General features: G+C 34.9%; 2 protein-coding genes and 1 long non-coding RNA gene across 3 annotated transcripts in view; 2 read left to right on the forward strand and 1 right to left on the reverse strand.

Moving 5' to 3' along the window:
- Positions 1–7619: 7619 nt before the first annotated feature.
- On the reverse strand, positions 7620–12318 carry LOC117111702. Its single transcript, XR_004445900.1, has 3 exons — positions 12265–12318; positions 11449–11530; positions 7620–9032 (listed from the first exon to the last, which is right to left on the reverse strand). It is a non-coding gene; the product is annotated as an uncharacterized LOC117111702 (long non-coding RNA).
- Positions 12319–12564: 246 nt separating this feature from the next.
- LOC117111706 lies at positions 12565–17050 on the forward strand. Its single transcript, XM_033254696.1, has 5 exons — positions 12565–12694; positions 13520–13545; positions 14123–14383; positions 15337–15618; positions 15945–17050. Exons 2-5 carry the CDS (start codon positions 13528–13530, stop codon positions 16254–16256), a joined length of 873 nt encoding a protein of 290 aa, XP_033110587.1. The 5' UTR covers positions 12565–12694; positions 13520–13527; the 3' UTR covers positions 16257–17050.
- Positions 17051–21909: 4859 nt separating this feature from the next.
- Positions 21910–23436, forward strand: part of LOC117111638 — a 7011-nt gene continuing 5484 nt past the window's right edge. Inside the window, exons 1-2 of the mRNA XM_033254596.1 lie at positions 21910–22049; positions 23011–23120. Coding sequence (XP_033110487.1) covers positions 23043–23120 — 78 coding nt within the window. The 5' untranslated portion in view covers positions 21910–22049; positions 23011–23042. The remainder of the gene's footprint in view (positions 22050–23010; positions 23121–23436) is intronic.

The following is a 23436-nucleotide window of genomic DNA, read 5'->3' on the forward strand; positions in this document are numbered from 1 at the left end:
GTTTTGACATTTTATACTTAAATTGTATGTATGTACTGTATATTATAGCTGATTTATTTGCATGTTAAGGTGTATAATAAAACTTTAGAATAAAAACCTATTTAAGTCTTTTGTCGAATATAATTTAATAAAAACAAAATTTGTATAACAGTTGTTTCATTTTTAATTGTTTTGGGGAGTTTTTAGGCCTTATATACAGTAGTGATTCGCCACAGGTTTACAAATGATGATGATGATGTTCACGACGGCGGCGGTGTTGACGTTGATTATGATCAAATGATAATGATTTTGAGTGATTACTGTTGTATAATCTATTTTGGCTCGTACGAAAAGAATACAACAACGTTGCTTCGAAGAGAGTCACACCTGTCTGTCTGTCCATCCGTCCGAGTGTAGGTGGCGCTACTACCCCATCGACAGCAAAAAATAATGGTGATTTTTGAACAATAATAACATTTTAATTGTTTGGCGAGTTAGCGTACCCTCCGCCATAAACTTGCCATAAGTCTCTTATTTTTTTAAATTATTTTTCTAATTCTGGACAGCGCCACCAACGAAAAAGTTAAACAAATCGAGTATGGGACGCCAAATAATTAGGTATGGTGCGCACTAAGTGAAATAGAGAGTGAGTAACCCAAAATGAGGGCCTGGAACAAAAAAATGGAAATTTCATTTAAAAAAAATATTATTATTATTATTATTATTATTATTATTATTATTATTATTATTATTATTATTCAAGGTATATTTATTCAGAAAGACATCAAAATTGTACATGCCAGCCAAAGGCTCAATTGAGACAATAATTGTACAAAATCAGAACACATTCGAAGATATAACCATGGACCTGATTTTACAACCTCTTTTTTGTATACGTTCAATTGCATTATGTTGCTGTTCAGTTAGGCTTGTGTGCCAAGCAGGAACCGCATATTCAGCATAGTTACCAACTTGAGAGATTTTGAATGCGCGACTACACCAGTTGGCTAGAAGGGCGGGGGAGGGGCCGCCGGAGCCCCGGTGGGTTTCCAGGACCTCTGGCGCTCCGACGATCGCGATCTCAGCATTTTAAGCTGTTTTAAAACGATTTCGGGGAGTATTTGCTGACAATACCGCGGGTACGGTTCATAAACAAAAATATTTTTAGTACAGTTTCAATGTACTTTGTGTTTAATTTGAGCACCCGAATTACTATGTGCACAAACATTTCATTACTTTAACAAAAAATGAATAGATATACTGATCAATTTTTAGTAACGCGTCAGTGAATTAAGTATTCACGTAGGCCTATTCAAGTTACTGCATGACTTTTTTTTATATTTTTTTAATAAAACCTATTTCTTATAATTTGAAATACATTTTCCCATATATTCGTTATCACGCATATACCTGTGTTAAATGCGTGAAAAATTTATGACCACGCATGTGTTTTTGCAAAATGCGTGTTTCATCCAAAATCAACTTGAAATGCGGGGGACCGTCCCGCGCACGATGCGAGACGGTTGGTAACTATGTTGTAGGTCAAGCATGACCATGCCAATAACATCGGCCTAATTACCTTTCGAGATCTGTGTTCTAATGAATCGTTTAGATGAATGAGGATTAAGTCGGTAAAGAACGCTCTTCTGAAACCATTTGAAATTATAAAGCAATTTATTTTCAAAATTGGCAAGGGGAAAAATATTTCATCGTTCTAATTTTCAATCGGTTCAGTAGGTGTTGTGTTGTCTGCATATCAAATTTCATATAGAAAGTTAATTAGACTAATAATTTTTGTCGGGTTTGCACATGCCCAGTTCCAAATGGCCAGTGAGCTATCCCGAATAAACAATTTCCATCCTCTTTCCTGGATTTGCACCTCCACTTTGTCAAATTTACCCAACTCGATCAAAAACCTGTTGGTCCTAGCTCCCGAGTACAAGACGTAGCAGTGCTTTTGGAACATAAATCCGATCTCGGTGTCTTTGAAAACCCATTTTGGTTTCTCACTTAACAGACTGAATGCTCTCCGTATTAATTTATTGTCCCCTTCATCAACGCCCAGACGTAAACTCAGACTTTTTATACTGGATGTTGTTATCCCCTCTTTACATTCCATCTCCCAGCCGATGTCTTGATCTATTTGCTAAGGAGCAAAGTCAAAGAGTATACTGTATTGACATGCGTACATCCAATATAAAATCTGCTCAGGTTGCAACAAAATAATATTAAAAATTAATAACCGAAAACTATATTATAAGTTGTATACACGATGGTAAAAATGGACTAACGGAGCACATTATAGAATATGAAATGTTCTTATAACGCTCGAAATACAACGTTCCTACTAAATCATTCAGAAAAAAAAGGCACTGATTAAATATTTCTGTCACCGTGGCAGATATTCTGTAAATGAATAGACAAAATAACAAAAAACTTGGTATTAGGCCTAGAATCCAACTTCTATACATAGTAGTAGAGTCATTTTCATGAGATCCGTGACTAATTTTAGGATACCTTTGTTTCTCGATGGATTTGGCAAGATGGACCAATTTAGATAAAATATAGCTCCTATATACCTCCCAGATATGGGGGGGGGGGGAAGTCCCGTTTGGGGGCGTTTTTCAAAATGACCGCCTGTTGATTTGGACGCTTGTATCTCGATAGCCACTGGTCAAAGAGGCTTGATTTTGGTCTCAAATTGTTCACAATATGCATGTCCCTATTTGTTGTAATACAACTTTTTATCACAAAATGGCGGGAAATGCGATTTTTGAAAGTTTGACCTTTGACCTTGTAATGTCATATCTCGGTATCTACTGGTCACAGAGACTCACAATAGATTGCAAATTATTCAGAAGATTCATGTTTATATTCGTCTTAATGAAAAAAATATTCAAATAGTGAACGGAAACAATACATTCTGACCTTTGACCTATTGTAGGGTCATTCCATGTCAAATCAACCAGATTAAAAAATCCTGTATGACTGTCTCAGATTTTCATGAAACTCCACAAAAATTATCCACTATATGCTAAACCAACAAAAAAAAAATTAGCCTTATAGGATATATAGTTTCCGAAATATTGACTCCTCAAAAATTTTTAAGAGTTGGGTCATTCCATGCCAAACAAACAAATGCATTACACCATGGATCATAGATTTTTTTTTTTTTTTTTTTTTTTTTTTTTTTTTTGCCACACTGACTCAGTGATATAGATTTCTATGTGAACTGAAAACCTGAAATTTTGAGACTCGCCAATTCGTTCATTTTCCTGTAGCGGCAGTTTGAAGTTAAGGGGGCGTGGCCCAAAATATATATGAATATAATACGAATTCTAGGAAGTTTCTATTCATAAATCGAACATGAATATATTCATGAAACAGAATAGAAAGTTTCCAGAAAATAATTTACCATATTGGCCACAAAAAATTATGTATGTGATGTCCCAATTGCCATGTACTGTCACCCACAATACAAATTTGATGAGGTTATTATTACCCAAGTTGAAGTTGCACATTAAGAATTAAACCAGAAATAACTTTAGATAAATAAATTTGAAATTCATAGAAAATGTTATGGGTCTATAACATAGATTTAGAAAATTAAAGCAAAATATTTACATAAAGTAGGGTATTATTGTTGATGATGTGTTAAAAACATGTTTTTAAGGATTTGGAATCAGCAGTAAAAGGTGTCCTACACCAAAAAAGGTTAAAGGGGTTGTAAGATGATATTAGCATACGAAAATCAAAGTTAATTTGAGGCACACACCCTTTATGTCGAATTGCCGCTACGGGAAAAGGAAAAGGAAATTTGAGTCTCAAAACTTCAGGTTTTTCTATTCACAAGGCCGGAGGGTGCAAAAAATTAAAAATCTATCACCTGTAATGTTGTAATGCATTTGTTGAGAGGCCACGCCCCCTTAACCTCGAAGTGCCGCTACAAGAAAATGAATGAATTGGCGAGTCTCAAAATTTCAGGTTTTTCAGTTCACATAAATATCTATATCACTGAGACAGTGTCCAAAAAAAAATTAAAAAATCTATGACCCTGGTGTAATGCATTTGTTGAGTTGGCATAGAATGACCCAACTCTTAAAAACTTTCGTGATTTCCGATTATGTTATTTTGTAGTTTTCAACATAGTATCTAACCATGAAGGAGCTGAGTACCAAAGCTGAAATTTGGTTTATAGGTAGATCTATATATCTGATTAACTGGGGTAAATTTAAGAAAAGATTTTAAATGTCCACATGATGATCCGTTGTTGAGAAACATAGGCGTTTTTCACATTTATAGATCTGGTCCCAACTTTGAATATATGCCATTCAATTTTAATTGAGTTGATCAGCCTGCACTTGCATGTGGCTAGAGACAACTACACTTAGATAATATATCTGTAATATGAGGGGTATATACCCACTCAAATGGACGCAGGGTGACCTCACAAAAAAATATGCATCGTTAAACGAAGCTTCTATTTTGAGTGCAGATAACTTCAAAAGGGAAGGGATAACTGTTAATCTAAGGCCATATTTGTAAGTTAGAATACCAAGTTTGACCCTGATAGCTATTACCAATCTTGAGTTATAAGCTTCCAAAGTTGAAGTAAATTGCGTTTGCACATTTTGAAGAACCACGCCCCATATTTTTGAGGAGTCCCCCCAATTTTTATTACATATTCTGAAAGCACATGAGTTGTAGATATGATTTTATAGATCATTATGGCTGATCGGACATTGTGACGTCATCATATTGCCATCTGAATTTAAAAACTGAATTTTTATATTATAAATATTATGAATGATAATAAGTCCCTCACCAACAGGCTATTGTCAATGAGAGTTGATACATATATTTCATATCAGGAGTCAACATTTTGTGACATCACCATGCGAACGTGCGTCATGACGTGCGCGTACGCATGAGTAAATCTTCTAAAATGCTCCATATTCTTTTTTTTTTAAACTGAATTAGCGTATACTTTAGGCCGTTTTTTTAGCATTTAAAAATTGTACAATCCGCACCGCGCGCACTTCCTGAGAGTCAAAGTGCGCGCAGCGGATCACCTTACTCGTCCTCAGTGACGAGTTCAAATCTAGTTGTTCTTGTTTTTGATACCAGAACTTTGAAAGCGTCCAGCGTCGCCAGTTTTGAACGGACATGCAGGACATTTTGTACACATATTAATTAGAGGTGATTTCCAACAAACGTTCATGGCCCCTTTTTAATTTAAACTCCAGGGTGCCCCATACACCTACAAAACAAAACAGGGGTTTCAGCAAGGACTGTACATAACTCCCATTATCACTAATTTGACACCTCGCGTGGATGGCGCGGTCGGTTAGCGAAGTGTTAAGTAACCAAAGGTCGTGAGTTGGAGTCACGTCTTGTTATTCAATTTTTTTAAAAATTTAATACATTTTGTTTTTTATTTTTTTAAATTAATTTTTATGATGGACCCTTGCCGAATACTCAAAACCTCGTTTGAAAGCTGCATACACGAAGCGTTAAACGCTGAAGGTGGTAACCTCAGTTTAACGCGCAACCGGTGAGCGGTCGCTCTTGTTTTATTAATATATAATCGGTATCTTTATTTAAAAAAAACTCCTTCATAAAAAGCCAAAAGCTAAATTGGTGTATTTTGTACAAAAGGAAAACAAGAACGAGAAACGGCAAAAACATCACATTAAAACAATACAAAAGCATCAGTATAAGTTCACTACGTTAAAATTGCACAATTTGAATTTTTCAAAATAATTTCATTAGATAAGTGGTGGGGCTATTTTAAAGACAATACAAAAAAAGAACCCAAACCATCAAAATTTCGCAAAGTTAAAAACAATTGCAAAATTAAATTTATTCTTCAATTAATTTCATTAGATAAGGGATGGGGCTATTTTTAAAACGTTCAGTCCTAGCTCAGGAAAGGCATTTCATAATTTCTATGTTTACGAAGTTTCATTGATGAAATATTTTTAGATTTTGGGAACCAGTGACTAAATCTTTTATCGTTGCTAATTTTTATAGCAAACTTTTTGCATAATAAAATCCTACGTTGTGTGAGTGATTCCAGCCCAAGTTTTTCGAGAGCATCCTGATAGTCAACATAATTGTTTACAAGAATGGACCGACATACACGTTTTTGCACCCTTTCCAAGGAAGTCTTCTGGTAAACTGTAAGTCCCCCAGACCACAGAGGAGCTGCATATTTTAGGATGGGCCGTATGTATCCCATGTAGACTGTTAACAGCTCATTATTATTGGAACCAGCCTCTTTTAATTTTCTTAACATGAATAGTTTCTTATTAGCCTTTTTGACCATTAGGTCAACATGATTTTCCCATTTTAGGTCACTGCTTAGAACTACTCCAAGTAGTTTGACGTTATTAGCAACCGTTAAACGGTTATTGGATAAGTGGATGCTTATATCTGGAACATCATTGCGGCCAAAGTAGACTTGCATAACCTGACACTTGGAGGGGTTCAGTTTGAGTTTGTTGGTATGTGACCAGACAGAAAGTGAGTCAAGTTTAGCTTGAAGGGAACATTGACCCTCCACCAACCTACTCTCTCCAAGTGTCAGGTCATCAACATATTTCCAGATATGAACATCCCCACCAATAGGAACATCATTAAGGGCAGAATTAATAATGCAAAGAAAAATGATTGGTGCTAGGATAGTCCCTTGCGGGACACCTCCAGTTAAAACTTCTCAATCAGAGTAACCGTTTTTATACTTGCACCTCTGTTTGCAATTTGAAAGAAAGTCAACGACCCACTGCAAGATAGATGGAGAGATACCAAAGTTATATAAACAGTTAAAAGCTATTCGGTGATCGATCAAATCGAAAGCTTTGGTAAAGTCTGTAAGAAGAAGAGTGCATATTGAACCTCGTTTCTCACAATTTGACATTAAAAAGTTATAAACATCTATCAAGCAGTGGGTCGTGGACACTCCTTTTTGGTTTCCATATTGTTGTTGATTAATAAAAGGGTTAATTGTATCAATCACAAAACTTGACACTCTTTTCTCAGCAATTTTAGCCAAGGTAGAGGTCAGGGAAATTGGCCTTAATTTGTTAATAGAAGGGGGTGTCTGTTTCGGAAGGGGGATCACATTGGCCAATTTCCACTGCAAGGGCACTTTGCCTTGCGCAAGTGAGGAATTAATGATATGTGTTACAGGTAGGCTGAATTCGTAGGCGCATGCTTTAAGCACCTTTTGTGGGACACCATCTGGACCAGTTGGTTTCGAAACAGACATCCTCTTCAGATCCTCGTAAATTTCCAATGGGTGGAACTGGGTAGGTGGCACAGGACAAGGGAGATATGCAGGAAGATCTTTTGTATCTACTGCATTCTTACTTTGAGAGTGACTGGCTAAGTGTTTATTTACAACATTAGCGATAGCTATATGGTCACCTTGATTAATGCCAGGGACATGGATGGTAAGAGAGTCCCTGTTAATATTGGAAAACCATTTTACTTGTCGATGCCACCTACCCGGTTCCACTTTCTGAAGGTAACAAACTTTGTTAACATTGTATGAGTTTTTAGCCTTAATAATGCGCTCTGCTTGTAGAAAATTGCAATGCACTTCTTCATTAATTAATTTATTCAAAGTCAACGTCAAAGTAATTTATTGGTCAAAAATACAGCATGGTAAGATTTAAAATTAACTTCCTTGGATTGCACAGTAAAATATAAAAATGAATTAGCCTATAATATTATTAGGCTTAATATTATTATTATTATTATTATTATTATTATTATTATTATTATTTCACAATATATATAGAGCTGCTACCTCTAACAACACAAAGGAGACTTGAACAGGCCCTGTTTTTACCATAAAACTAGTAAATTCATGATTCCAAAAAATACCAAAGATAGTGGTTTCTACAGGAATGAGTTTAAATTTTACATGAACCATAAAAATATGGTATATTTCAGCTTGACTTTTCATAAATTGAATACAGCACAATAATTCTAATTAAAACAGATGTTTATCAATGAATAATTCATAATTTTAATAAAGTAATTTTAGTGTTAACGCATGTTGATCGAAAGTTTTCCTCTTCATGGTCCACAGTATATTTTTGTTTCTTCCCCCCCCCCCCATCAACCAAACAATAACTCTACATCTCACATACTAACAGACTTATAAAAACATATAAAACAGAAATCAAATCATAATGGACAATCAAAATTAAAGAAAACTTAATAAGCGCTACTACTACATGATTTTACCTGTTCTAGTCAGGCCTTAAATCGTTATGATCCTTATCATTATTACCATCATTATTGTTATTAGTTTTTTTTCCCTTGTTTTATGTGAACGATTATGAAACTGCTGTTATTATATATAGGCTAAAGAGGCCTATCACTAGAATACAAAAACATATATGAACGTAAGTTGTTGTCTAAGTAATTTAAGAGGCGAGATTTCTAAGTTTGTTTGATTGTTGAGCACACGGAATATGGTACGTTTCATTATAATTTTTAACTGAACAATTAGGCCTGAACAATTTCATAATATTTTATGAATACATGAACTAAGTATCGGACACTTATCAGCAAATGTAGACCTATGATGTATACACAAACTATAATTATTCTACATGACTTTTCTGTAATTGATTACTTATGTCATCGACAGGTTATCCGAAGGTAATTGCCTTCATAAAGTAAGACGATAATGAGGGTAAGACTTGATAAGTCGTATCTTTAACCCAAGTAAATGTATTTGCGGTTGTTTCCTCGAGAAGTAACCACCAACTTTTCTCTTTCTGAAAACATACCGGTGCCGCTTTAGAATCTGGTCGGAATATGGTAAACCTATTCACTCTATTACCAGCAAATAATTGGTACTCGTGGCCATCTGGTAAAGAAATTAGTAGTTGTGCATCTTTAAGAATCCATGGTCTTGTATTCATGATCATCTTAATGGCAACATCCTTAAAGGCAGAATAATCGTTGCTTTTGATGGGACCATTTAAACCGTAGATATCGCCTGTAGATATACCATCTCTGCAATCTATGCATATCTGTCGGAACATAAAATTACAAGATACATTGCTTTTAACGTAAAATAAGCAACATACAACATTGTTTTGAGGAATAACGATACAGGGTGAAATGTCTTAAAATATTTGGTGTGTGTAATTGTTTTAGTTGGGTATTTAAAGGGTTTGATCTCGAACATCTTAACCACCAAGGTGTCAGTTCCCAAAGACAATTAACCTCCAAACGGAAACAAATATTTGTCACTAGATACTTTACTGGAAACATTTCTTAAAACGATTACGAGTCAAGTTTCTAATGTAAAACAATATCGAAAAGTATTATGTTTATTATTTTCAAATTTTTCAACTCTCGATAGACAGTATATCTTTAAAGTCGTTCGTTCGTTCGTATGGATGTATCCTAATTCTTGTTGCTCATTAGGATAAGTTTGATCGTCGCGAATTCATTTAATTTAATTCGAAACCTTCGATTTTAAGCTGTTTTCGCTATTTTTCGCACATATTCTCTTCATAACTTTACTTCTACTTGTCCGATTTTCGCCATTGTTCTTCTATCCTATTCCAAATTTGATAACAGTTAGTAATCTTAATTTTAATCCATAAGATTGCCAGATCTTGTCGGACTTTTAAATTTTGTAACCGTGGTATTTCAAAATTTTCCGTGTAAAACATAGGCCCACGGATTTAGCAGAAATGGGGCGATCCTCTCGAAGTTTTTATGTAGTAGTCACGGCAGTTTAGAAGCCAATGCTTCAGAATAGCGAACGAGTATTCGACCGTATTTACGAGCAGAAGGAGCTTAGCTTTGGAGTTAAAATTTAAAATGTTATTTGCATATTCTTGAAATATTATTTTTAGTTTGTGCATGTGTAGATGAACTTATAGATATATTTTTTTATGTATTTACATAACAAATATAGTAGTTATGACAGTATATAAATGACGATATTCTAGGCTAGGGCCACGTATTCTCCTCGGCGAAACTCCGGTTTCAGATCTGATAATCAGACCATACCATTTTCAATGAGTCATACAAGTGCATGGTAGAAGCATCTGTAGTAGCATTTGTACAATGTTTAAAAAATGTATACCTACTGAAGTATAATATTAATATTACCTTTTTGTTTATTTTGAAGTACAATGAGCCTGCACCTACAACTTTCTCTACATTCACACAAACTAAATACCCCTATTTTACAATGGTACATTTCGCACGCTTCAACGACCAGCTATTGAATTGCTTCGACGCGATAAGGGGATTGTCAAACCCTACGCAAAGGCAATTTTGACCAACTGGGTGATCAAACTTATCCTAAGTTATTAATTAATTAATTAATTTATTGACACTTAACCTTTAGAACGGTGGCACACACAACTCGTGTGGTGCTGTCGGACAACAATAACAACTAAAATACAAAAGTAAACAGCCAAATACAAAAACCATAGAAATTAGTTTTGTCCAGTAAGTATTTTTGTAATTTGGAAGAAGATTGAAGTTAATTGTGTAACGAGATTTTTTGAGTTAATTTGTCAGACCACCCTGCTTTATACCATTCTGACACATTATTTTTAAAAGTATTTAAAGAAAAAGTATTAAATGTTAAGTTAACAAAATTGACTGGAACAGTCGTAGCAGGGTCACAGCATGACCCTCCCATTTATACTCCTGGGTGAAGAGAGGAAAACGTAAGTAAAGTGTCTTGCCCAAGAACACAAGCAATATGCGACGACCGTCAGTCTCGAACTCTCGAACTCACACGATCAGAAGTCCAACGCCTTGTTGTCGCGTCGGGTCTGTGTGAGTTGAACGCAGACGTAATGGTGTGCGTCGGGGGCAGTCGCGTAGTAGAATATTAAACGTGTTTAATATTTCCAAAATATTTCTCACAACGGCTTAAGACTGTCCCCGACGATAAATCGGGTCGGGCTGCGTCGGCCGACGCTGTCTGAGTTGGCCTTTAAACGCAGACGCGATGGTGTGCGTCGGTGGCAGTCGCGTCGTAGAATATTAAACATGTGTAATATTTCTCACGACGGCTTAAGACTGTCCCCGACGATAAATCGGGTCGGGCTGCGTCGGCCGACGCTGTCTGAGTTGGCCTTTACACGCTGCGCCACACGCTCCCATTCTTTAAAATAATATTGCCACAATACTGTCGGCAACGTTATTAAATCTTACCATGTACAGTATTTGGCAATTACTGTACTTGTGTTAAATTTGGACTAGAATATAGTTTGAACTATAATAAGGACTATGATAGGGCATACATGAGCATTGTAATTCTGGATTGAATTACATAATATATATTAAATTCTAGGCATAGCTCAATTTCAAACAAACAGAAATCCTGCATTTTGACTGATTCCAAATGTAATACAATAATAACAAATGTTGATTTTTGTAGTAATGTTTTATATGCCGTGATCAAGTACTTACAGGTGCCATGTTGGGTTTGTTCTGTACAGTAACGGAATTGCACGGCACAACTTTCAATGTGGATACTTTGCTGTATAAATGACTAAAGAAAAAACACAACCCAACAACGTAATGGCATAATACATAATAATAATAATGATGATAATGATGATGATTATGATGATGATGATGATGATGATGATGATGATGATTATGATGATTATGATGATAAAATAATAATGATAATAATGATATAAATAATAATAAGAATAATAATAATAAACATAATAATAATAATAATAATAATAATAATAAGAAGAAGAAGAAGAGGAATAATAATGATGATGATGAATTTAACATAGGGCTGCACTGAATGTTGAAGATACTGCCTATTGCAAAATTTGAAAATTATTTACGAGAGTGACACATACAAGTGAGCTGATTGTAAGGTAAAACAGACTCTCATTTTAGAATGAAAAAAAAAACAACATGTGACATACCTCAATGGTCACGAGGACATCACATCGTGACCATATAATTATAGGCACATCATGACTATATGGGCATACAAATGTTTTTTAAACATCTTAGTAACAAATAAATAGAAATGTACATTCAGCTCAATGTAGGCCTAAGGGTTAATTTAATATTAAAAACAGTAATTAAAAATTGAGGCAATAATATGTTTAGTGAAAACGAACTAGTCTTTCTTCTAAAATGTTAATGAAGAAGTTAAAGCATTACATTTTTTTTTTATAAGAAAAGGAATGTTTAAAAAGTTCAATTATACCGGTGTCTAAACTAATTTTATCAGAAAAAAAACTATCATGTACTTACTGTTCTGTGGAACTAGCACTCTGAACAGTTTCGGTAATTGCAGCTAATTATATAGCTTGATAAGACGCGCAGTACTGGGAATTAAGGTCTAATTTTGTATGCAAAGTTTGCTTTTTAGTTACGTGATTGGTCACTAGAGAACATTGACCTATCTTCCAAGTTATCAAGTTATCTACAACCAACCAGCGTATACATCGAGCACCTATTCCGAAGTTAGGCGGGTTTAACCAGAATTTAACTGTTCCCTGGTTTAACACATAAAGAGGGTACTTATTTTTCGTATAAGGTTTTATCACCCAATACGATTGGGTCTTTGGTGCGCAAAAGGCAGATACACTACAGTCAGAGATAGAGGGTATTTGTTTTTACTACTCGTTCAAGTGAGGAACACAGAGGCACAAAACTGTACGGAATTTCATTTACAGTAGGGGTAATGTTTGATTCTTGTTACTAATTACACCTAAAGCCAGGCTCAGGATTTTTGATATGTACAACTGATTGTTTTAAGACACAAAAATCATATTTTACGAAAGAGTCGGGAACGGTAAATGAGATACAGATTTTTGAATATTTAAAAACTGAGGGAAAGGGGGGCGTAACTACCCTATTTTCCATATATTTACCCAGTTTTAAATTATTAAAAAATCTGTATCTGATTACCCGTTCCCCAGTCATTCGTCAAATATGCTTCTTGTGTCTTAGAGAAATCAGTTGCAGAACATATTATTTTTTCCCCTCCGGAGCCTGACTTTAAGATCTGTCCAGATTATCAAATTTTCTTTGACATAAAACTGCTTATGCCCCATATATAGTCATGATGTGCCTATATATGGTCATGATGTGCCTATATATGGTCATAATGTGTTGTCATCATGACCATATTTAGGCATCTCACATTTACTTGTCCAAAAGTCTGAACAGGGCTTTGTAGACCTATGAGTTTTTATTATATATTGAACGCCTTTACTGCAGTACATGGTAAATACGTTCAAAATTTTGTAGAAATTAAAGCATTGATATTCTACAAAAAAAAAAAAAAAAAAAAAAAAAAACTATTTATGTGGCTAATCTTATCAACATTCAATTCTAAACCAATTTCATGGAATTAGTAGATCCGTGTACGCTAGTATATGGTATAGTGTTGCAATAGACCTATATCTATTTTGTGAATCCATGGAAAACAAAGCTTTGGCCTATATTTTTACTCGATTGTGATTTTTTTTATCATCTATATTTATCATATTTTTTTTTATAGGTATAACCATGAATTCGACGCCAGCGGTAAGCTTAACTTAATTGATATACGACCTACATGTATTTTTGAAGGTTGCTATATGTAGGCCTATTATAATTATACCAAAGTGAAAATTTTACATTTTATTGTCGAGGTGCTAATCTTTGAATGTGTACAATTATAAATACGTTATATCATTAAACGGTTGTGGTTCGGGCTTTCAAATTGTGGTTTCAAATTATCATCCTCATCATCATCATCATGATCATCAATCATGATCATCATGATCATCATGATCATCATCATGATGATGATGATCATCATCATCATCATCATCATTAAATAAAGTAGTAACATTGGCAAAACCCTTAAAAATCGATGGAAACTGAATTGTTCGTTTTAAATAAAAGGATGAAATAAATTAGTAAATTTTGATAGGATAGAGATGCCAAGAGCTAAAAACTAATTGAATCGATCACTTTGCCAAATACGAGATACATAAGTAAGATTTATAAACGATGATAAAAGTAAGCAATTCAAATATGAATTGGTAATATTACCTCACCCCAACGACAACTTATGCTTGAATGAAGAAACCACTGTTCAATCGATATTTATTTTCAGAAAGTCGAGGAGCAGACTTTTAGTAATGATAAACTTCGGTCTGTCATTAAAGAAATGTTTTCAAGAAGGCACAATGATCGTGTAACAGCACACCAACAGTTTGCATACAAATGCTCAGATTTGCTTCATGAAGAAATAAAATCAACCGGGAACAATGGATTAATTCGATGGGATAATTTGGGTAAACACTTCTGTGAGGCGACTGTCAATGACTATATATTAAAATGCAAAAAGTCTAACGCCGGTGAAGTGAATACGAAGGTAATTAAACTTGAAAATATTTTTTAACTATCGCTCTATCGTGTTTTTCCAAATGAATCAATAGTGTAACTTTAACTGTAACTTTATATTTTTGGCACATAAAAAAACCCAGTTAATTAAAACGACTTATTCACTTGTGCATTAGCAAAATACTCGAGCATTTTTCGAAAGCACTCTTACCAGGTTACAATGCCAATTAATGAGGCTTATTTTATATTACTTAAGAGTTCAACAGTGAATTTCACGAACTATTTTGAACGTATTTACCCATGTACTGCAGCAGCAGTACATAGGCGTTCAAAATACACGTAGAATGCCTTGCCCCGAAAGCACTTGGAACAATCCACACACCTTCAAAAAATGTATAATAGCCTATTTTGATTCTAAATTTAACCTTTCGTCTCGATAAATCCCATATTGCTAGTCCACTATTAGGGTAACTTCACTGGTTTCCGATTTGACAGAGAATTCTTTTTTGCACACTTCCATCACATTTTTTCAATTACTCGCCAAAACAGTGCTTTCTACTTACATTTGTTCACTTATCGCTAGGCAACAATATCGTCATGGTCATAATCTCCGTTCATTTAGTCATAGAGAAAATATTTTCTCTATGATTTGGTTCATTTGCCTTAATATACCTCGGTCTAATAAGCAAGCTAACGATAGAGCCTTTTCAATTGCTTCACTTAGGCTTTGGAATGATCTTCCCAGCGATTACAAAATGTGTCTTTTCTTAGTTCTCGCCGGCTTCTAAAGAAAAATTTGTTCTCAAAGTAATCTCGCTGTACAATTTTCCTGTTTTTATTTTCTGATTCATCTGCCGTCATTGTTGATCGTTAATTGTTATATATCTTTATATTGATTTTTATTGCGCCTTGTATCCCTTTGGCAGAAAGCGCGGCATAAATGCCTGTATTATTATCCATGTATGGATTGTTTTGTTATCCCAGTTAAATGTTAAGATTGTTGAGCCGTCTAGTCTTGCTGAAGAAGTAAACGAACAACGTATTGCTCACCTTCTAAATTCCATCGGAGAGGCACGAGCATATTCAGACTGGACGAAGCTCCTACAATATTGGATAAAGTTTGCCAACTCATTTCGAAAACAAGGATTTTCAAACCTAAAGCTGATATTTTGCGGTCAGAATGGTGAACGTGTTAAGATTCAGTGTGGGAGTGTAAAAATGACAATCATTGTTCTTTTGAACATAAAACAACACGAAGAAATCGTGGTACGTATATTTGACATAATGTTGTCACAAGGAGACTCTCATTTAACGGTTAAGCTAATTTAAAAGTATTTTAGATATACCATCTGTCATTAAATAGGGAAAACACGTAAAATCTCAATAATAAAAACTACTTACGGTAGCTCAAGATAAGTAAGTTATGAACTTAATTTTGAAGCACAAACACAACAAAAACGCTGAAAGTTTTAGTACAAAAAAAAAAAAAACAACAATCAGCCAATATTTGGATTTAATCCTATAAAAGAATATTATCGGGAATGCCTTATTTACACTCTTGTTCGAAATAAAATTACTTTTCACATTTACAGTTTCGAGTGGACGAAATCAACAAACGCACTCTTGGACGACTGATAATCGCACTGTGTGGGAACGAAGGCACCAGACAAACTACTGAACAGGCCGGACTTAGAAGACTTCTGCAAGCATTCATCACCAAAATAGAGGGTGAAGAAATGAAACAATTCAACGACGTTAAGTTATCACTTTATGGTCAGGACAATCTATCATTCCATGTCCAAGCTGGAAAGTCACATAACCCAAAACAAATTGTGGGATATGCTGATTCTCAAGGTGAATTCCACATAAACGAAAAGGAATCAGGCTATTGCATTATCTCGTAATACATTTTGTTTGTTTTAATGCCTCCTTATCTACTTCAGGAGAAACATTGAGTAACTATATCATTTGTGTAGTATAATTCTATCATAGATTTTAAATCTTATTATTTCTTGTTACTACATGACTTAGCTGTCTTTGTTCATGATAAACGATGTTAATAGTAAGTTTAAATCTTAGCTTACGAACAGTAGGCCTACTAGGCCTAGGCGAAGCTAGCGAGACTAGAGTAACACGTCGTCTATCTGCTATAAACCGTCACTGTCAGTGTACGATGATTGATACAATAGTAAATAAATGTAATTGTTTACGTTTACATTAGCTTACTTTAATTTTAAAATACTTTGTTGTTGCAATTATGATATGTTAATGTCAAAATTATTACTGTTATGTTCTTAATTTATATATTCGATCATTTTTTCAATGTGTAACTACAATACCCTATAGTTAGTAGGTAAACTGTGGAGTCTTTTACAGTAGATTAAGTGGTTTCAATACTTTACTGTAGTAAAATAAATAATAATGGTATCTACATTTTATAGCCAGGCATACGATAGTTGATTTGGATTGTACTTTCACTCCGTTTGTACGCACAGGGAAGCAGTAAAAAATACTGTATCATACCGAGAGGAATTCACCAATGGAATGTTTCTGTTTTTATAGTGATATTAATTACAGAAAAAAGTTTATTTAAGATTTTTAAAGTTTTCTCGGAGCTTCTACATGATAATGTTTAGGTCCAGTAAGAATATATAACAGTCGAATTTAATTTTAGCGGATATTTTGTCGTCGATTGTATTTGCAGCAATAAAGTTGAATTTGCTTGTTCGTAATGAACTATATTCTTCTTCGTAAAAGTCTGTGATTTAGTTCGATGTATTACCGGTAGTACTGTTTGGTTGACTGGTGGGGAGAAGTAGTTTGGAATAGACTTTCGACCGATTTTGAAGAGTAGATAGGATGATTGGTTGCAGCATAGAGAAAATATAATTTTCTCTATGGTTGCAGTAGCACAATAATAGTAATGAAAAAATGATAAGGATGATGATGATGATGATGATGATGATGGTGAAAATGATGATGAAAATGATGATAATCGTATTCTTATAGTTTACACTGATTTAACTGATTATCTTAAAAATTTACAACCCTCCCAGGTTTTTCTTGGACGGAGATGATATCGCGATAATAATTACATAGGCCTACTCTTGTTTCATGAATGTTATACTACTCTGTAATGATGTTCTCCACAAATTATCAAATACTTTGGTCAAAAACCTCAAGGTCTATAGCGAAATATTGATGTTCACATTTTTAGCACCTAGATCTCAACAAATCACCACCCCCACATTAGACCCATTGATTGAAAATGTAAACAACTGATTAATACAAATAGGTTCTGATTTTCAATAAAGCGGCTTATTTGGGCAGTGAGTTTATTAAATAGAATCAACTATTCCATGAGATAATTTGGACTGACGTGATAGGTTAGAAAAAAAATATGAATCAGATTTTCATCGGTAATGAGTTTACTACATAAAATTGATAATTTCTGTCAATGTAATCTCTTGTGTAATCGGGGCAACGACACTTCGACTAAACCTAATAAAAGTAAACTAAACATTTTGTCGTATAGCGCACCCTTTTATGATTATATTATTTAGCTAGGAGATGATCAGTTTGATTCAGCTGTCGATGAACTCATTAATTGACAACACATCATTGGGTAAAAACAACCATCTCGCATTTCCTCAACTGGTCAATCGAATGGCACAGCCAACTGAATCCGTATTGTGAATGCTAACTATGGAACTATATTCAAGAAAACAAAAAATAACACAATATTTATTTTTAGTGTATAACCATAGACAAAATAAATAACATTCACGAACAATATCATGTTATTTTTTCCAGTGGCGGATTCAAGGGGAGGGGTAGCCACTCCCCCCCCCCCATATTTTATTAATCAAGATAAAAAGAAAATTATATTCAAATTTAAGTCTGAGAGTGCCATTTCCAACCATCTAGAGGTGCCATAATCATTCTGTGAACGTCTCTCCCTGGACGACCTCGATGATGATGATCGTATTCTTATAATTTTTTAATTGATTTAACTGATTATCTTGAAAATCTACAACCCTCTCAGTTTTTCCTTAAACGGAATGTTATCACGATAATAATTACATACTCTATGTTGTAGACTACTGTAACGATATTCTTTATAAATTATCAAATACTTTGGTCAAGAACCTCAAGGCCTATAGCAAAATATTGATGTTCACATTTGTAGCACCTAGATCTCAACATTATCGCCACCCCCACATTATACCTATTGATTTATTGAAAAATGTAAACAACTGATTAATACAAATACGTTTGATAAAAAAACAATCCTTTCTGATCTTTCAATAAGCGACTTATTTGGGCAGTAAGTTTATTTAAATAGAGCCATTCTCTGAAATCATGTGTAGATGGCGTGATAGGTTAGATACAAAAAATGACCAAGATTTTCAAGAAAGTGACTTACATTGGTAAAGAGGGATAACATTATTTGTCAATCACTTCAATAATTGGGGCAGCGTCTTGTCGTATAGTGGACCCTTTTATGATTATATCATTTAGCTAGGAGATAATCAGTAACAGCAGTCGATGAACTCATTAATTGAAAAACAAATCATGGGGTAAAAACAATTACCCCAGTAAATCCCGGTATTCTTAAAACGAACTTTAGTCGTAGTTTTGAGCTAAAACTTATAAACTACATCATTTCGTATTCTCAAAACGAACTTCGACTACCACTACTACGACTCACCCCGGTATTCTTAAAACCAACTTTAGTCGTAGTTCGAGCTAAAATTTTGAAATTACATCATTTCGCATTCTTAAAATGAACTTCGACTAGCACTACGGCTACGATTATATGACGCGAACCTCGACTAAATGACGCGAACCTCGACTAAAATGACACCTCCGCAGGCCGATTTTAAGTCGCCGACCAGTGAAATATTTACTCCTCTAAAAACGTGATTTTTGTAACTCACGATAGAATGAATAAATTCAAAATGCTTGTATAAGTAGGTCTGATGTATCTTCGGTATGTTCAATAAAAGAGATATTAAGTTTAGCTTTCAAAAGTCCACATTTAAACCTGTTTTGCTGGCATCTGCGATAGTTCCTGATTTGTACGAAATCCCCTTGCGTTGAAAGATGGCGCCACCCACGCCCAGGCTCAACTATAATAGTTGTCCCGAAAGCAAATTTTCGGTGACTGTTCAAGTTCTCTCTCGTAATATGTTAACAACTAATATAGTTATTATTATGGAAAATAAATTAAGCGAATGATGGTCTTTTATGAATTATGAGGAAATACATTTTTGAACCACAGACAGCAGCATAATATTCATCCGCGTGCCCACTAGATCCGCCCCTGCAGAGCATCACTTTGACTAAACCAGTGTTTAGAGATAATTTAACTGTCCACTGATTTAATGAGCAGCAGAGAGCTGACGAGAGTACTTGCTGTTCATAATAGATTCTGTGACAGTTGTCTGCTTTCCTGAAAGGGTTATACTAGTATATCATTTCCGTGGTATTTTGTCTATCAAAAGAAAACTAACATGGTTATGACTACCACTTAAATCGTAAACATCATTCCTCATAGAATCTCTAAAATCCCACGGGTGTATCCAGGATTTTTTCTTGGTGGGTCGTGATCATAATTTTTTGGACCTTTTCACAGTGAAATAACAGCAAGTATGTATATACAAGATATATAGAAATAATTTTGTCAATTAATGCATTGGAAACATATTTTTTCGAAGGATAACAATTAAAGCCTTGAGGTCACTATGAAAACCTAGCCAAAATTATTTCTAGATATCTTGTCTTTATTCACTCCGATAACAAACAAACGAACGAAAAATCGAATAAGGCCTATCCGTTATTTTGAGTTGCCTTACACTGGTCAATTTTCTAAAGTTATTTCACATAAGATACATGCTTTAACGAAACATTTTTGTAATGATTTATATATCAAATTAGTGTTTTCTTCATTTAAAATTAGAAATATGTTTTCTGTGAAAGATCCTGTGCCTAGTGGTCTACGTTCTGCGAAACTGCGACACTTTTTAATAGCTCATAAAACCTCATGCAACGAGGATTTCTTCCGTGTACTGTGTTCCGCTTCAACGGCCAGCCGAAGAAAATCAATGAGGGGTTGCATATAAAATGGGACACGCCCTCTCTCAACAAGCAAATTTTACATGTTAATTTAACTTTGTCATTCTGATGTTCATCATTACATCATCATCTTTATTCATGCCATTCTTTTTTCTTTACAATTACAGTCAAATCGATTCATTAAAAATGCAATTTCATGATGTCTGTTCAAATAGCTGTGGTTCAATTCCCATTTATTTAAAATAAAATGCTTCACAGTTGTTCACTCCCTTTAAATAGTAGATTGCATGTTAGCAATCGTTTCACTGAAGATGGCGAAGGATTTGCCGAAACATGTCATTAGGCCTTGCCTATGGTATTGAGTTATAAAATTATTGTGGTANNNGCTGCCGAATTGACAGACTGGGGACGTTCATTCCTTGGTGAAAAACATTATAGGCACTGGTACCTTTGAGCAGTTTAAAGTGTCATTTAATAAAGTGCAGAAAATCGCATGAGTTGGCCTACCATTAGAACAAACTTTTGTGACTCTAATAATTGGCAAATTTATACCTAATCCCAGTCCTTATCTGAGACTGCAACGCCATTGAGGATATACCAGAAGACTTATACCAGAAGACTTATTTCCAGTGGGGTCCTTCTTGGTGGTTGGACAGTAAACCGGGAGACAATACCCTACCCTTCCAAAGAGTGTACTGCGTTCTTTAACGTGTACATGGGCCATAAATCCACACGGGACTAATGGCTTAAACGTCTCATCCGAGAGACGGTGCGCAATTGTAACTTGTATTCCAGCCCTCTAGCTGAAACAAGGAGAGGCAGCGATGGGAATTGAACCGGGGAACTAGAGATCTCCACTGTTCAGCGCACACACAGTGGCTACCACCAGATTAGCCGACTGAGCTAAGCTGCTAACATGCATCACATCAAGGTATCGTATGTACTATCAAAGGGTAATACAAAAATATTGGTGGCCTAATAAGATGGATTATCAATTCCAAGAAATGGTAAATAATTGCGTTACATGTCAAAGTAATGATAAGTCAGCTAACTCAAGGCATACCTAATGCAACCAATTGCACTACCTGATAAACCATGGGAGAAATCAGGCTTTTGTTGTGGGTCCCAGTGCTACAGCACCGCCTGATAATATGTGAAGAGGAGAAAAGATCGAGAATTAAACAAAGTACCGGAGAATTCTTAATGGTGTATCGAAGCACACTCAATTATATAACAAATCAGGAATGCATGGCCGGTATATTAAGTGGTTCGAGTAAAGAGACATGTACTTAAGGGTTTAAGTAAGTTCGTGGGTCCATTAAAAAAAAATTAAAGTAGGATCCGGAGCATTAGTAATGGGATTATTGTGAGCATAGAATGTTTGACCTTAAATCATGGAAACAGTAACACGTCGCAGGGGAAATTATCAATTCCCTTATCCCCCGGAATCGATTTGAGTGCCAACTGGTAAATGTGGAAAGAGCCAGATTAGAGGAACCATATAAAACAAGTTCAGATCGGGTGGTTAAGAGGCGAGACAAATTAAAAAGACATCGGAAGAAATTATGCAACAATTCCAGAGTTATTAACATTGTTTGTCGTGATCCCAGAACTTAAAGGTGAGATCTATTGATATTCCACAGTACCTTATATTACTACATGGTCCCAATACTATTTGCATAAGACAAGTGGATAAGAGACCTATCACATGCTCCACACCGTCAGCTTCACCGAAAAAAGGGAGAAAACAAAAGTGAAGCGAGGAAAGAGGAAAGGGAGGAAGGAGAAAAGAAAATAGTGTACCTATGAGTTCAGTGGGTAGTTGCTAAATACCACGACTTCAACCGAGAAAGGTGTGTATTCTTAGGGTGACCTCATGGATAATTTTAAGCAGGCCTAGTCCGTCAAAATTCCTTCATCCACTGTCGCGAGTCACGACGGCTGTGTTATCGTGTAGCTGAATGTTGTGTTGAGTCAACTTGCTACAGCGATTTGGTTCACTTTTTGGTTAACCCTGGTCTCCCAAAATTTCATTATTTTGTGCAATTTCACGTTTTTATGTTTTTTAATTATTATTTATTACAAAATGGGCGTAGTAGGCTCATCTAAAACAGCTATTCCAGTGGCGTATCTGGTGGTTGGAGAGGATCGGTGTTCAGTGTGCCTCAGCAACTCCCCCCACCCCCCATTCAGAGGATGAAAAAAATAAAAGGAGTTATTGAATATGACGTCTGAGAGTGCCATTTCTCAAAAATTAGAGGTGCCTATTCTTAAAATTTGCACCTAGCACGTCATCACAAATTTAGTTTAGAGCATCTACGTAACGAACGCGCAAGATTCTTAATTTCAAAGGTAGGATATTATATGTTGCTAACTCAGTTCTCAAATTATATAAAATTATATAAAATTGGTAAACTTGTCCATATTTGTGAAGGAATTTGTTTTTCCGAAATGTCGATTGCCAGTCTGTTAAAAGAATAATTATGAATTTAATGTGGATTATAAATACAGTATTACCGTTGCTTCTGTGAAATGTGTATTTGAAATACAAATAATAATTTATATGTGTTTCTTTTTCAGTACATAGCAATTGTATTTCCTATAACAGTGTGATGGCTGGAAGAATATTGCCTACTACAGGTTGGATGCAATGGATCTATAACTTGGTAATAAAACCCACACCAACCCAGGTACAAATGAATCGATAAGTGTGGCTTAATCATGTATAATAATTAATAAATTATTTTTATACACAAACAGCAAAGGGCCCTGTGTTTAAATTCCTATTGGGGCAACTCGTGGATTCCTTTTTTTAACGTTTAAAATTTGTTTATCATTATAACATTACCGCTAGACGGTTTAGAGTTGAACTCTACATCGTATTATGGTTTAGTAAAATTACTTTTTCGAAGACCTTATCTTATAAGAAGAGATCGTATCATAGGGATCTCTGTTATTTGCACTTCCAGATTCCTCTTCTTTATACATACATACATACATATATAT

The sequence above is a fragment of the Anneissia japonica genome, unplaced genomic scaffold (assembly GCF_011630105.1).
Source record: "Anneissia japonica isolate Jap-2015-1 unplaced genomic scaffold, ASM1163010v1 scaffold287923_len1623670_cov205, whole genome shotgun sequence".
Classification (NCBI taxonomy): Eukaryota; Metazoa; Echinodermata; class Crinoidea; order Comatulida; family Comatulidae; genus Anneissia; species Anneissia japonica.